Genomic DNA, 15,739 nt, shown 5'->3' with positions numbered 1-15,739 from the left:
CTCTGCGATAGAAATTGATCTAGGATTTTAAATTGGATCGCATGAAACGCTAGAACATGCTGAAAATATGGAACAATTGGCATGGTTTGATATAATTTGATTCTTATGAACTTGCGTGGCTTACTGGTGCTGGCGCTGATAATTAAATGGCTTTTCAAAATGGTCATTGTTGACCTAATTCTATTGGCAGTGTAGTCAGTGGGAGTTTTAATATTGACTACAGTGGGAACAGTTAGACGAACAGATTGCAGTAGAAATCCCATGCTGTGTGTTTAATTTCACTTCCTGATACAACAATCTCTAAATATTAAAGAGAGTTCTTGCCAAAATAGAAAAGCAGAACGTAGCTTTTTTTCCTTTTCTGACAGTCTTGACTGTCTTCTGTATCCACTCAGTTATTAATGTGGTAGCCAAGTTACCAATTGAAAAAAATGCCTTTTCCTCCAAACTTTAGGATGCAAAGTTTTGCATCTCCATGTCTGTTTTCAGAGCCAGTGTTGTATTTACATTGGTCAACTTTTCTCCTAACAAGCAAACAAAACAATAGCAGAAAAATCCAAACAATCTTATCCAGTTTAGGGTAAACTTTCATTCTTCTTATGCCTTATTAAAGGTCCATAAATCTCCTGAATGGTTGGGAATTGCCGCCTTTTCTTGCTGCATTCTGTGTTGGTGTTAATGCTATTTTTCCCCTACCAACTCTTATTCTCCGTATCGTGTTTTGATTTGTCCCACACTGGTATCTGAACAAACTATGATTAACCTGAATTTTGAGCCAGACCTTTAAAGTTGTTTTGACCAGTTGTTGGTTCTTGCAGTTTTCCTCTGGAGACAATTTAGTCTGTTACCTTACCTGCTGATTACTTCTGATTCTTTCCCTGCATCTTGCTCAATGGGTTGCTGAGTTCCTTCGTTATTGTTTTTTCACTGCAGAAGTTTCCCCGTGCTGTTCGTATTTGCTGATGCACTTGAGACAAAGGGCGTAGTAGGACACCTTTTCAGCCCTGTTACAGAACTTGCCGTGGCACACTTTGTGTCATTTACTTTTGCAAGGTTATTGGGTTGCTTTACAGAAGAGGCTTTTTCTTTTTTAATGTAGATGCACACACTCTGGGGGATTTGCTTTTCCAGGTTATGTTAATTAAACTGTTCACTGCAAATCACTACCTAACAAGTCTGTGGCTAGTTTTCACTAAATAGAAAATAAGAGTGTTAGATCTTCACCAGTACTTTAGAGAACTTTGGAAACTTCTCATTTCTTGCTGGAGTGCTTCATGCTGGCACTGCAGTCGTGCTAACATCTGCTCTCCTCCCTCTGTCAGCAGGCTGTATGTGGTACAGAAATAACACAAAGTGCCACCCATCTTCACTGATCTGTAGGGTGGGTTTTTTTTATTTTCCTTTTTAGAAGGTGCAGAAATAATCTTCAGCTGGCACCAGGGTAATGTCAGCTGTTCTAGCTTTTCAGCAGTAGATGCTTAAAAACCCTCTTGCATGGAGTTGAGCATGGGAGTTTAGATATAAAACACTCTGTAAATTAGTGATTCAGAGTAATGTTTAGTAATATTCCTCTTTAGCAAAGGGGAGTGTATCTTACACTTCCATTACAGTAAATAGGAATTCCAGTATTCTCAGAGGATAGTCACTATTTCTCATTCCCAATTCTGCTGTTTGAGTTATAGGGCAGTGGCAGTTTGGGTGTGGTGCTTTTTTAATTATTTTTTTTAAAGGGGATGTTAAAAATAGATTGCTGCCTCTTGAATCAGTAGATGCTGTGTCTGTCATGGTGAAAACTGAAGAAAAGTCTAGTCTATATCTTTTCCCTTTTAGGCTTTTTGTTATTGGAGGAGGGTTATATGCACAGTGAATGGGACAGTACAGGATACACTTCTCGCATCAGAAAGTCTCATTGATTAGAAAATTTGTGTCCTAAAGTGTTTTCATGAATGCTAAGAGCATTGACTAGTGGCATTTTAAAAAAACTTGAATGATTAGTTGCTTTAGGTCTCTTGATTTGGACTGTGGGAGGCTTGGCACCTTTGTCTTTTGTCTGCTGGAGCCAATTCTTCATGCCTTTTGAAACTTACTGCAGACATTCTCTTCAGTTGGAGAGTTTTGCAGGGTATAGCCCTGCTGTTGTTCCTTTTGCTGATATTTGTCCTTTTCAAAAGCATCTTCTGATTCTAGTAAATGTCCAAAGCGAATGCAAACCCTGAAAACTGTTTTGCTGCTTTTCTCCTAGGGCTGCATATCAGCATTATTTCAAACACTGCTACACAGACTTCTAAAAAGTGTATTTCTTGTCTGACTTTCACTAGCTCTTACTGTGTGTGGCAAGATCTGGAACGTGACACTTTTTTATCTCCTTTGACCTTTTCTCTTTAGCAGAAAAAGTTAGTATGTCAGCACTCGAGTTTGCAGGATTCCTTCTGTTTTTGATCCGCGTCTTAATGGGCTGGAGGCCTCTGGTAAAAGAACAGCAGCAGCTTTTTACTTTGCTGATTTTGGGAACCCTGCTGGTTACACAGAAACCTCAGGGCGAGGTACGGCTTTAGCTGTGAACTGCAAATGCTGCGTCTGCAGTGGGAGGAGAAATGGAAGTTTTGAGCTTTGATTTAGATTTGGTTTTGGTAAAATAGCTTGAAATGCTAACGAGCTTTGCAGAACAACCTCTGCTCTTGTGTTCCTGGTTCCTCAAGTGTGTGGGAAACAGCCACGTAATGGACTTTCTTCTCAGCCCACGTTTCTTGCTCACTGACTTTAAAAAAGCAAAACAAAAAAAATAATTTATAAAATGCACAGCTTGCTGGAGTGGGTTAGGAATGTGCTTCTAGTGTGTTGCATAAGGAATATTTACTTTCCTAGTTGTTCCAAGGCTCTGCAAGTCATATTCTCCCCACAACTGCCTGGGAAGGAGACATAGGGCTGCAATTAGAGATGGGGATCTGGAATCTGGGGAGAACAGACTTGCTGCTTGCGCAAGGTCATGCAGAGAGTAAATTCCTGAATGGAGAATAAAGCACTGTGGAGGTCTGTTTCAGAACTCCAGAGTCACTGATGGAATCTCATTATTTTCCTTGCAGTTTTAGTGCCGTATAATTACAGGTCCTGTTGTGACCTATGAATGCAATATCAGGAATTTTATTTGCTGGGGACTCTGGAGGTGCTCCAGTTTGGCCTCCTGCGTGTTGTACAGTTGTTATTGCCAAAATCAGACTGGGTCAGCCATGGCTTTGTCTGTCTTCTATCTTGAGTATTCTAAGGATCGCAGCTCTGCAGCCTGTCTGGGTAACCTGTTCAGCATTGCACTGCACTCTGGGGAAGAAGACTTTCCTGTATCTGCTGTAGGACAATAGATACTAGACCCTTTACCCTCCTTCCTGAAGGCCCATACATTTATTGTGAAACAGAATGAGAGGTTTTTGGGGAGGTACAGTTTTCTCTGATACCACCTAACATTTCTGGCTTCACTAGAAAAGCTTGTGAAAGGGGAGATTATCTTAAGCTGTGATGGCACTTAAATTGGACCTTGAGGAAAGGAGCGCAATAAAGTAGTCTGCAAATTATGTTCTTTTGCCTGCAATTCTGTGAATGAAAAAATGAAACTTAACCAATCTCTTTGACTAACAAAGTCCTTATGAGGACTGTGGTGTGTTTGCTTTTACTCTCCCAGTACAAATTATAGGGTTTCTCATTCATTTGCTCAGATGCTGACACTGATTCATTGACTCTCAAAAGTATCAACAAAACCACAGAGACACTGTCAAACCATGAAGAAAGTGGACATTAGGCTACCCATATTTAAAACTGTCAGGAGTCTTTGGTATAGTAAGTTGTATGAATTTGGAACACGAGAAGCATGTGATTTATGCAAGAGAACCATTAAATTTCAGTGGCATACTCAGGATGACTAGGTAACGTCGTCGGGTTTTTCTTTTCTTGGAGAATACTTTATTACATAGTATTTTTAATGTACAATTATTTTTTTTCTTTTGCTGAAGGGACAATGGAGACCGATCCAGGCACCGAGCACCCCGGAATGCCCGCATGTCTGCACCATCGCTGGGGCGCTTTGTCCCAAGGTAAGGCTTGTACATGTCAGAGTAAATGGGTGTGGAAGTCCTGGAGGTACCAGGTGCAGTACACCTCTCTGGTGCTTTCAGATGGATTCCTTTTCTTGCACAGGGCTGCTGTTTTCTTGGTTTGCAATTCCTGGCATCCCTGAGATGGCATGTTAGTGTGATCATCTCGTCCTGTGACATTTGAAGGACAGTGCATGGTCCTCATGCTTCTTACCTGCAGGTTGTAGCTATGGAGTGAAGGCAGAATAGGAGGAGAAAAGAGTCTGATCAGGGATTCTCAGCACAATGTGCTGGTTTGAGATGAGAAAGCTATTGTAGGAGGTAAAAGGTTTACTTAATGCTGATCTTCACAGCCACATTGATCAGAGGAGGATCTAATCTGTAACTTGCTTTTTGTTTGAGGCAGTGGAGTGCTTGGCTAAGCAGAGGAGTCCAGCCTTCCCTCTGCTGTAGTCTGCTGGAATATAGTCATGTTTCCTCAAAGTAATTGCAGTTGCCATCCAGGGCTGTAGTATACTGGGATGTCTTTCTCCATGTAAGTTTACTCTTTTTGTTTTGCAGACGCTTCTTGCTGCCAGAGTACTTGCCTTATGCTGGGATTTTCCATGAACGGGGACAGCCTGGTTTGGCCACCCATTCCTCTGTCAACAGGGTTTTGGCAGGTAATGAGACTTCCTTGTTTGCAATAGTCATGTAGGATTTTTCTTGTGAACCTGAGTAGAGGAGGATTGGTGAGGAAAAGTCTCATTCCAACTTCTGAGGTTCTAGTTAAGTCACCTGAAACAAGAGAAAGGACTGTTGGAGTGATGCGGTGAGCTGTCATTCAAGTGCTTGGCCATTGCAGATTTCACACGTCAAGTATGTACATGGGAGTCTCTGCATGAGTTGGGGAGGGGTGCTGTTAACAATTCTCCCTTTGTTTAACTTCCTCCCCTATGCCTAGATGTCTTTTTCTGAACAACCTGACAGACTAATGATCAGCTTGCTGCAGGTCCTTCTAATTGAATTATAGGGTGCCCTGTTCGTGTTCCGGCTGGCAAGATGCACACAAGGCAATGCGGGATTCAATTAGGATCTTAATATGTGCATATTAAAAAAACCCGGCTGCCACCACATACAGCACACAGGCATTTGGGAGCCTTAAAGGGCAGGCGGAGGTGGGAAGGGAGGTAGGGGGGAGAGGAGGATATGACACGCTGGCAGTTCATGAATGAGATGGTTATAGATGACACATCTTGAGGGTGGGTCTTTTTTGGCTGGGTCTGAATTGCTCTGTAATTAACCCCAGTGCAAGGGGATTCATCTTGGATCTTGGGGGAGAATGAGGGACAATGTATGGACAGGTAGGTTGGGATGTGGTTCTCTCCCTCCCTGTAGGTAATCACAGGACCACCACTAAGGGGAGTACTGAAAGGTTTCTCAAGAGGCTGCGTGACCCTTTTCCTTATCTTAAGGCATGATCAACTATACCTAAACTAATTTGGGCAGGATTTATCTAACGTGTTCTTAAGAGTCTTCACTGGAGTTTTCCCAACCATTCTGGGGTGGAACTGTTGTTCTTGCACGGCTGATATAGTATGGCAGTGGTCTTGTCTTTGATAACAGATTTCTGGCATCTCCCGGACTCCTGTTTCTCTGGACATTTTGTTTTGAGTGTATGGTTCATAGACCTTCCTGGTGCAGTAATAGCAAGAGCTCAGCCAAAGTCTAGCCTCCAGAGCACCACTGCTTTTTTTCCTTAGGAAAGAGTGGAGCTAGCCTGTAGCTTTAGCTGACGCATGTACTTTCCTGTGTTTGCTGCCTGTGTGGGCTTTGGTTGTTGGCACGTGGAAACAGCTCACTGGCAGATAATTACTTGCTGCCAGGCAACACTGCAGAACTCTTGTGCAGCCCCACTTTGCTGGAGACACCTGTCTTCGACCCTCTTACAGCCCTCCTTGCAGTTCGCCTCTTCCTTAATGGCTAGGAAGCAGCCTGGCTTTTTCTTCTTGCACATTTTAGGAAATTTGAGCCCCAAAATACACGTACTTGCTGTTCGTGGTGTGTGTGTGTGCTGAGATTAACAAAAGAAGGCAGAAGTTGTAATCATGGGACTCAACAAAGATCATCAATCTTTTCTGTATGGCACTGTGCTGAGCCTACTTAAGACAAGGTCTGTTAGCTCTTACAGTGTCATGGAACCTTACATTTATTGACTTAAATGTAAAATTAATTCTCCTAATGCAGCAGCTGCTTGTGATATGTTATTTTAATATTCTGTTTACTTTAGTATGTGTTTACACTTTCAGCTTTCAAAATGTTTTTTACATTTGTGCTCAAAAACACGTTAATGTGTTACAGAAATGAGGAGAGTTGAAGTTGTAAATATTAAGTGGAGGCATGAAAGATGAGAACTAGGAAATGAGGTTGCAACTGTGGAATAGTTGGAGAATTTCTTGTGTTACGTTGGTCAGCAGCATTGTGATTTTCAGTATGTCAGAGCCACTGGAAGTTGCAGTGCTGATAGTATGTTTTCCTTTTTAGTTAGCCTATGCCAAAGCTTGTTCTAGTTTTTTCTTTACTATCATAATGAAAAACCTCTACTGAAGCTCAAAAGTGCTTTAACCCTGGCCTGGTAATTATGGGTGAGGTTGCCAGCCTTGGCTGAGGGAAAAATCAATCATCTGTCTTCCCATTAACACAGGCTAATCTAAGCTTGAGTGCCTTAAATTGCTTCATCCTACCATGTATCTAGACTGTCATTTCTGAATTATGTTTAAGTGTATAAATGCTAAATGTATTTCTTATGTAACCTCTACAGCATTTGAGAAAAGATGCCAAAAGCCCCCCCCCACCCCGTATTCCTAACCTGACAGCTTTCTAAAAATTGATGGTAGACTTCTGTAGTCAAGTATGAGTGAGAGCTGTTGTTTAGGGAAATATACCCAATTACACTTCTCCTGTCCCCTCCCCACTTACTGTCATATGCAGAGAGGAAATAAAAGCAACAGACGGAGGTCTTATGGTGTAGGAATTACTTGGTGGTGTACTGACTAAATTTCTTAATGTCAAAGCTCTTGCTGTCAGGTTCTGTCCACGTTTACTTTCAGCTGTCTGTTCTATGTGAACAGCTTTCCATTGTTCAAGTATTGTTCTCATGCAATTGTTACAGACAATAGCTCCATGGTAGGAAAGACTGCCTTGTGAATAAATTCTTAGAGCCGCGTGATTTAATGAACCACTAAAAATTGGAGGTTATCTAAGCAGACGGGCTAGTGCAGCAACACAGTAGGTTTGGCAGAATGATGTGGCAGGCAGGGCTTAGGTCAGGATTAGAGAGTCCTTTGTACTAGACAGGGACTGGTGGCCATCCCTGCATCAAGACACTTCCAGGGGAAGTATAGGAAAGGTGGCAACAGATGGGTAGAGTAGGTGGGAGTTCAGGGGGAGAACGAAGCGATACTAGTCAACATGACAGACAGAGATATCTCATGCCAGCAGCCTAATTTGCATGTAGCCCTGGAACAATGACGAATCCCAGTAGCACCTTCCTGCCTGACTCCTTATCTACTGGTGCAGTTTAGACCTATCTGTTAGCTGATACAATATGCTGCATCACTGTGCTTTCTGGCACCAAGTAAAACACCATGTGAAAATATATTGCATCAACATTGCTACCTTTAGCGTTCAAACTTGTAATCACACCAAAAAGTGTTGGTAGTTTGACAAGTTATATTTTCCTGTAAAGTCTATGTTGATTGGCAGTAATTACACTGTCCTCCTTTAATCCTTTATTAACTGAGTCTTGTATCAGCTTTTTCATTATTTTGTCTGGAATCAATGTCATGCTGACAAGACTGACACATCTTATCCTATTTCAACCTTTTAAAATACTGGTATAACACTAGCATATTTTTCAGTCTTCTACATTCCCCTTTTATTTCAAGACTAATGAAAAAAACTGAGAGTTCATTTGGCAGCTCTTCTAAAGCTCATGGTAGTGTGGGCTGTAAGCTGCCCTCTGGACTCTCCTCTCCTTGGTGAACTGCTGTAAGTGATGAGGTTGTGGTCTCCAAGGAAACATCCATACAGTGAAAGCCAGTTAAAGTGGTTGTTTGCTAAAGTGATGATGAAAGCAGTGAACACATTTCGGCTTCTCATTCGATAGGACTGGCCAATTGCATATGGCAATGCAAGTGCAATACCACATCTTGGGGCCATTTGAGTCTTCTAGTTTCTTGGGTTCGCTGATATTTGCAGGCCAACAGAGTGGGGCTTTTTCTTGGGTGTTTTTTGTGTGTGTGTGGTGTTTTTTTTGTTTTTTTTTTTTCTTCCTTCCCCTGTGCTTCCCAGGAGATCCCAAAGAGCCGTTCTGTGGGATGGGGTTACATCTTTTGTAATGGGAGCTAGTACTACTGCAAAGTTCAGCAATGTTAACATGCCTGGTCCTGGATCCAAGAAACACATGGCTCAGTATTGTGTTTACCACCTCTTCCTGCTTTTTTTTGTTTTTTCCTTAAGATGAATATTTCTGCCCATTGTTTTGTTTGGTTTTTTTTTTCTTTTGGTTTGTTTGTTGGTTGTGGTGTTGGTTTGTTGGTTTGGTTTTTTTTGTTTTTTAAATAAATTTCTCTTTGTCCTAATTCACATTGCGAGCATGACATTAATTTGAGGGCCAAGTCATAGATATTTTTGGCATCTGATATTAGAGAGATGTACATTTTAATATATTTTCTTTAAAAATCACTAAAAACTTTTTAAAATAAGATCCACTTCATTGCCACTGAAGTGCTTATGACCTCTTGTTTGCCTATGTGAACTTTTCCTTTAGGCTTTCTGGTAATGGACTGCTTCAGGATGACAGAGACATGCTAATGGTATAGTGGAACAAAGAAGGCTTTAGTCTCAGTTCAATGGAAGCTTGGAGGAAGACAAAAATCAGCATTTGCCAAGGAGCTTTTCAGGAGGCTTTAAAAATTGACACAGATGCCAGTTTGCTGACTGCAGGAGACCTGCAGATGAAAGTTTATGAGTTTGATAGAGTCACCTAGCTTTGTGAAATGCTTGTGGCTCACCTCACTTTGTTTTAATAGGCATCTATTCAGTTATGTGTATCTCAACAAACAAAATATTTTTCCTTGCATGAACACAGATCATGTTTGTCTGTTCTGGCTTTGCCACCAGACTTCATCTCTTTAAATGCAATCCAACACAGTTGCTCTGAGTCCTCCACCTCATGGGGAGATCCCGAATGAGCATGGCTTAAGGACTTGAGCGATACAACACTCTACAGTTACAGTTTTTGAGTAATTTCATTGCTGTTTCAGGGTAATAGATTCAGACCAGAGACCGAACACTTACATGTATTCAAAGAATGATCTTGATATTACAGATTTTTCCATAGCCCATGTCTATGACCTGCTAGAAAAGTAATAATAGTGCAGCTTTGGCTGTCTCTGCTGAGGCTGCCAAAACTGGCTGTCTGTGGCTTGTTACACTGGGGTGGGGCTGAGGCTATAGGTGAAGCTAAGAATTGGTTGATAGCCTGCCTTTAATTGGGATCTAGGACTTCAAAGTGTAATGGACAGCTGCTGTTTACCCAAAATCACATAAACTATCACATTCTTCAAAGCTTGGCTCCCTAGGAGAATTCTACCTCATGTGCCTTCAAGTGAATTTCTGTACTTCAGCCAGAAGCTGCTAACACGCAATTCTTAGAGCATTTGAAGTTTCATCAGGATGAAAATTAGCTAAGATGCTGGATAAATGTTGTCCTCCTTCGTGACAGGAAGATTTATTTGAGCATGTGATAGTTCTTATAAGAGGAATTAGGGCGATGGCCTCTCCCCAGTCAAATTTTCGAACCAGACCCACTAGCTAAGGTGCCTCCTGGTGCATGTTCCCAATCTGTTGATCCACTCTAGCAGTGTTAAGGGCTAATTTCAAATACAAGTGAATGGCTCTAACCTAAACCCAGTTAAAATGGATGTTGGTGAGCCTGTGATACATATAATTGGATACAGTGTCGGTTGCTGCTGCAACTAGAATTAGCCCCATAACCTTTCGCTTCTGCTCTAATGATGAAAGTGATCATGATAAGAGGCTGCTTTGGTTGCCTTGGAAACCATATTGCAGGCAGATTCTCCAGTTCCTCTGGCATTGCAGGTGTGCTTGTCTCCCATGGCTCAAGTCGTCTTGACCTAATCCTAGTCTGTTACATACAGTGTCAGTGAGCTGTGAATTCTGTTCTGAGATGCCCCCATCCTTCAAATGTGCTTGCGGTGATGCACAGCTCTACAGAGTATGACTAAGATGACTTGAGAGCTCCATAAGGCCAGAAAAAGTTAATGGGAAAACACATCCCAGTTGTCTCTGTACCCTTGTTTTTCTCACTATTAGTAGATATGTGTTCTCTGATAAGGCTTTCTGTACAGTTGCCTGAGACTTGAGTGTTGTTTTGAATCTGTACCTTCAGCTGTCCATCATTGGCTTTTTGGTATTAGCCTGCTTGTGCCTTTTCATCTAAGACAACTACAAGAATTTGGATTAGTGTCCTGATCTCATCCTGCTTTTCACAATAGAGAGATCTGTAGAGTAATACAATCCATGAACATAGCCAGGTGGCTTTCTATGGAGTGTGTTTCTGTTATAAGTCTCTTGGGTACAGCTTAATGTGGAAAGATATGAACCTTTGAGTAACCTAATTCTCTGTGGTACTTCTGTGATCTATGTTAGTGGACATGAAACGACATAAGAGGCTTAAAATATGCCTCAGGTTCTTCTGCGACTTGAGAGCTAGAGATACCTGTTACCTTCATTGCAGACTTGAGAACTGTTTATAATTTCTGTGAAAGTGCAACCTTTCATGCAGAAATGTAGGGAAGAAAAGAGTCTGTAGTGCTGAATTGCAAATGCATGAACTCATTACAGTAGGGAGTGGAAAGTGTGCCTTTGTGGACGTGGTGAGAGGTATCCTCAGAGTTGTAGATTTTCTCAACATGGTACTTAAGCTTTTGAAGACAGTAGGATTTTGGAAGTATGGAGAAGACTTGAATTGTGTGACATACTCTTATTTAAGTGTTCACTTATAAACTTGCTTCATGTATTCTAAAAACACACTTGCAGCCCATGAGCTGCTGGACCTCAGCTCTCATCTGCATTTTCCTCTTTCCAACTGCTGCTTTCCTAGAGCAGCTTTCACAGAGTCACAGAATGGTAGGGGTTGGAAGGGACCTCTGGAGACCATCTAGTTCAACCCCCCTGCCAGAGCAGGGTCACCTAGAGCAGGTTGCACAGGAACGCGTCCAGGTGGATTTTGAATGTCTCCAGAGATGGAGACTCCACCACCTCTCTGGGCAGCCTGTTCCAGGGCTCTGCCACCCTCAAAGAAGTTCCTCCTCGTGTTTAGGTGGAACTTCCTATCCTCAAGTTTGTGCCTGTGACGTCTTGTCCTGTCGCTGGGCTCCACTGAAAAGAGCCTGGCCCCATCCTCCTGACACCCACCCTTTAAGTATTTATAAGCATTGATAAGATCCCCCATCAGCCATCTTTTTTCCAGACTGAAGAGACCCAAATCCCTCAGCCTTTCTTCATAAGAGAGGTGTTCCTGTCCCCTAATCATCTTTGTAGCCCTTTGCTTGTACCCTCTCCAGCAGTTCCCTGTCCTTCTTGAACCAGGGAGGGTGACGATGAAAGCTTTTAAATTTCCTCCTCGATCATGGTGGAGTATCTCATAAATAAAATCTCCTGATAGTTTGGTGTTCCAGATGGATTGGAAGACAGAATAAAGTCATATTCTGTGAGTTAACTTTATCTTAGTATTAGATCCATTGTTGACTTCTACTTCATAGATTCTATGGCTGTGACTACAGGGTTATACCACACCATACTGTGGTCAGAAGGTGAACTTCTTAGCAAGCATTCTTAAAATGAAATCTCTCTCCCAGAAGGTACATATCAGTTTGTTAATGCTTAAAAATGACAAGCCTAGAAACCAACTGGTAATACATAACTTCTTGTGGGTACACAGGGGTTGGATAGCTGATCCACAGATGCTACATTTTCCCTAGCAGGTCCGTCTTTATAGTACATCAGTCATTTTTCACTGTATTACAAGACACCAGTGAGTTTGTTTTTTACGGCTCTGTGCTTTAATAGGCAGTCCAGCTGCCCCTTTTCTCATGCTGTAATCTGTGTCATCCTGTAGCAATGTACCTTGGCACAATGAAGGCCAAAAGGTAGTTGATGCCATTAGCATTTGAATGACCCACAGGCCATCTCTTCTGAAACGCTAGTCCTGTGCAAAGACCCCACAAAAGTTCCCAAGCTGGTGGCATTGGTTTTAATGCAGATAAAACCAGTGAGCCAAAGGGGTTTAGTTCTCTGATCTAGCGAGATGCGTCCTGAAAGGAGATGGCTGGTAATGTGGAGCAAAAGCCATTAACGTATGCATTTGTGTGGTGGAAAAGGTTGTGTGTTATTTCCAGTTAGCCTTTCCCTCTCATCCAAAATATCAAATTCTGCAGTGAGAATCTGTGTGGTTACTCATCCTCATTTTGATGTCCACTCCTGCTGTACGCTGTTGCGTGCAACAAGCATAGACACCTAGAAAGCGTCAGGATACTTTGTGTGCTGGAATGGAAGACTGTTAGTCTGGCTGTCTGCTTATAATGCCCTGCTTGCTCTATGCTTCTGCTCACTTGCTCCTTCCATTTAACAGCAATGGTGCTCTGTGGGCACAAACACTTCTCCGTCGTCAGCTGTGAAAAGATCCAGTTTGAATTCTTTGGTTTGGACAGTAAGAGTGCAAAGCACTAGAGATTGAAGGATGGAGGGAATGAACTTGCATCAGAACCCTTGTAAGATGCTATCCCTTATTAGATTCTGGAGACTAGAGTACTCTCAAGGCTTGAGTGACTCCCAAACCAGTTTAATTTCTAAAATAAATTTGTAGTATTTTGTGTATCAATGTCTTTATGTGGAAAGAGCTGCCTTTTTACATCTGAGAACTGGAGACAGTCCAAAAAAGTCTCTTAAATGTTGCACAATAAAGGTGAACTGAAGAGTCAAAAAGTGTTGTTAGTGCTTTAAAACTTGTTCTTGCTCAGTCCTTTTTGTTCTTGTCTTTCCTTTATGATTTTGCAGCTCAAGCCGTTGTTCATCTCAGTCTGCGAAGTCTGGGAATGTGTTAGTTGAGAGATATGTGAATCAACTAGAAATAAGGATCCACAGCTAGGTGCGCTATGCGGGGTATTTACACTGTAGTTTTGGGGGCATCTGACTTGGAGGCTAAGCTTCCTGTGTAGTTGGCAGAGAAAGAGAAGCTTCTGCTCCGATTCATCACCTGAAGTGAGATGAATTTAGGTGCTCTGAATCTTCTGTGGAGTTGCCAGCCTATTTATCACTCATTATATAGGGAACTTTGGAAGAGTACCTTTCTGCTGTGGATACCTTACGTGCCTAAAATTAGGCAGGTTGCATCCTGCCATGATGCTAGGTGCAGAAAGGATGATATCTTGAGAGGAATCTGAGCAGAAGGATTAAACAAAAGCAACAAGGTGGTATAAGAAACAAAGAAAGCAGGAACTCTGAGAGGAGGGAAAGCAACAGCTTTTGGTTTGTATGGAAGGTGTTTTTTCGTGGGTGCTTTGCTTCCAGAAGTAAACACCGCTTGGCAGAGTGGCAGTGCCAACGTAGCATATAGGTTTGCTGTTGATCAGTGCTGCTCACCTGCTTTCTTTATTTTCTACTGTCCACTGAAAAGGTGGAGTTGCTCTTAACTTACGCCCCCCAACCCTCAGTACGCAAGCCCTACCACTGTCTACAGCAGGTAGTCAAGTTTTCTTGGGAGAGGCTGTACCCTTTCTCTGTTTCTGCAGCTTTTTCTTCTAGTTTTTTTGAGATTTTTTTTTTTAAACTTATTCTGGACGGCAAGTATTAATGGATATTTTGAGACCAGTCAGACAGTGCATCGTAACTCGCTGCTCAAGATAAATAAGCCTTGTGTGATAGGGATTTTTTTTTTCTTGTTTCCACCTGTGAAATGATGGTACTGCTACCATCATTTGGTGTGCAGCATTGTTGCGAAAATAATTCTGCTGGCTGGGGGTATGGAACTTGATTTTACAGTGTGAGTGAATGTGCCTGCTTGCAGGAGCTCTTTCTCAGACCACATCAGTCTCAGAGACTCAATAAACACTCATGTGACTTCCTCCTATGTTATCCTCCTCAACATTTATGCTTCCTATTGTTGCACAGTGCTGTGACCTGTTTATTAATTTCTTCTCCTTCCTATTCTGTGCCTCTTCTTGCTGTGTGTTGTGCATTGATGTGACAGACTGTGGACCTGTCTCAACCTGTAAGTAGTGTAGTAGGCAACAAGCTCTGGTACTTGATCAGAAGCTGTGCTAGATGTGATACAAGGAGGCTCACTGTAGGTACGCTCCTTGTTGCTACTTGGTGGTGTGTCTCTTTCACATTTCATACTCAAAACACGGCTACAGGACTCAGCAGGTAGAGTTTTGGTTTTATAAGAAACGTAACATCTTGATTTCCTGTATGTGGGAAGATAATGCAGCAGTTTTGTTGCTGCAGCAGGGCTTGTGGCAACTGTTTTGCAGTTCCCGGATGCATTTAAAATATTGTTTCTTATGCCTCACAAGCTAACATATTAGCTAAGCAAATGCATGAGTACTGTAATCAAGTTTTATTTGTAAGTGAATTAGCCTCATGTCTTGTAACGGGATGTTTTCTGGATCTTTCGTCATGTCTTGCTCTTTTGGTTTCATGCCTCAAAATGGGCAAAAGAGGCCCACTTTGGGCATATGCAGATAAATAAGGAAGTATCTACAAGACAGCATTGTGGGAAAAGCTCTTTAGGAAAACAGACTTTGGCCTGTTCAGGGATCTGCTTGGGGACAATGCATACTGTTTAACATCTTCATTCATCACCCAGATGATGGGTTGGAGTGCACCCTCAGCAAAACTGGGAGGAATAGGTGATGAACCAGAAAGCTGTGCTTCTAGTCAGAGGAACTTTCATAGGCAGGGAAATGGGCCAACAGATCTTACTAAATTCAGTGAAGAGAAATGCCAAGTCCTGCACCTGTAGAGGAATGACCCCATCCACCAGTACAGGCTGTGGACCTACTGGCTTTGCAACTTTGCAAGAAAGTGACTTTGCAGAAAAAGACCTGGGGGGTCCTGGTGGGCAATAAGTTGAACATGAGCCACCAAATGTGGCCTTGCAGTAAAGAAGGCCAACAGTGTACAGGGTTGAATTAGGAAGGGCATTGCCAGCAGATTGAGGGAAGTGATCCTTCTTTTCAGCCCTGGTAATGCCACATTTGGAGTGCTTTGTCCAATTCTGGGCCCTCAGTGCAAGAAAGGCATGGACATACTAGAATGAGCGCAGCAAAGGGCCACAAAGATGAGTAAGGGATTGGAGACTGACTTGAGGGGAGAGGCTGAGAGAGCTGGGACTGTTCAGCCTGGAGAAGAGAGGGCTCGGAAGTGGATCTTCTCAATGTGTATAAATAACCGAGGGAATGAAGACAAGAGAGCTAGGCTCTTCTTAGTCGTGCCCAGTGAAAGGACAAAAGGCAACGGACACAAATTGAAATTCCATTTGAATTTAAGAAAACTTTTTTTTTTTTGTGTGAGAGTGGTCAAATGCTGGA

At 42.3% G+C, this 15,739-nt stretch overlaps 1 protein-coding gene across 5 annotated transcripts in view; it reads left to right on the top strand.

Moving 5' to 3' along the window:
* Positions 1-15,739, top strand: part of AMBRA1 (autophagy and beclin 1 regulator 1) — a 137,763-nt gene that overhangs the window by 50,510 nt on the left and 71,514 nt on the right. For 4 of the 5 annotated variants that reach the window (XM_054197793.1, XM_054197795.1, XM_054197792.1 and 1 more), the window contains 2 exons: positions 3,999-4,082; positions 4,644-4,744. In XM_054197793.1, coding sequence (XP_054053768.1) covers positions 3,999-4,082; positions 4,644-4,744 — 185 coding nt within the window. The remainder of the gene's footprint in view (positions 1-3,998; positions 4,083-4,643; positions 4,745-15,739) is intronic. The other variant, XM_054197796.1, reaches the window with a different exon arrangement.

Source organism: Rissa tridactyla, chromosome 4 (assembly GCF_028500815.1).
Source record: "Rissa tridactyla isolate bRisTri1 chromosome 4, bRisTri1.patW.cur.20221130, whole genome shotgun sequence".
Lineage (NCBI taxonomy): Eukaryota > Metazoa > Chordata > Aves > Charadriiformes > Laridae > Rissa > Rissa tridactyla.
This window is presented reverse-complemented; position numbering and strand designations above follow the sequence as displayed.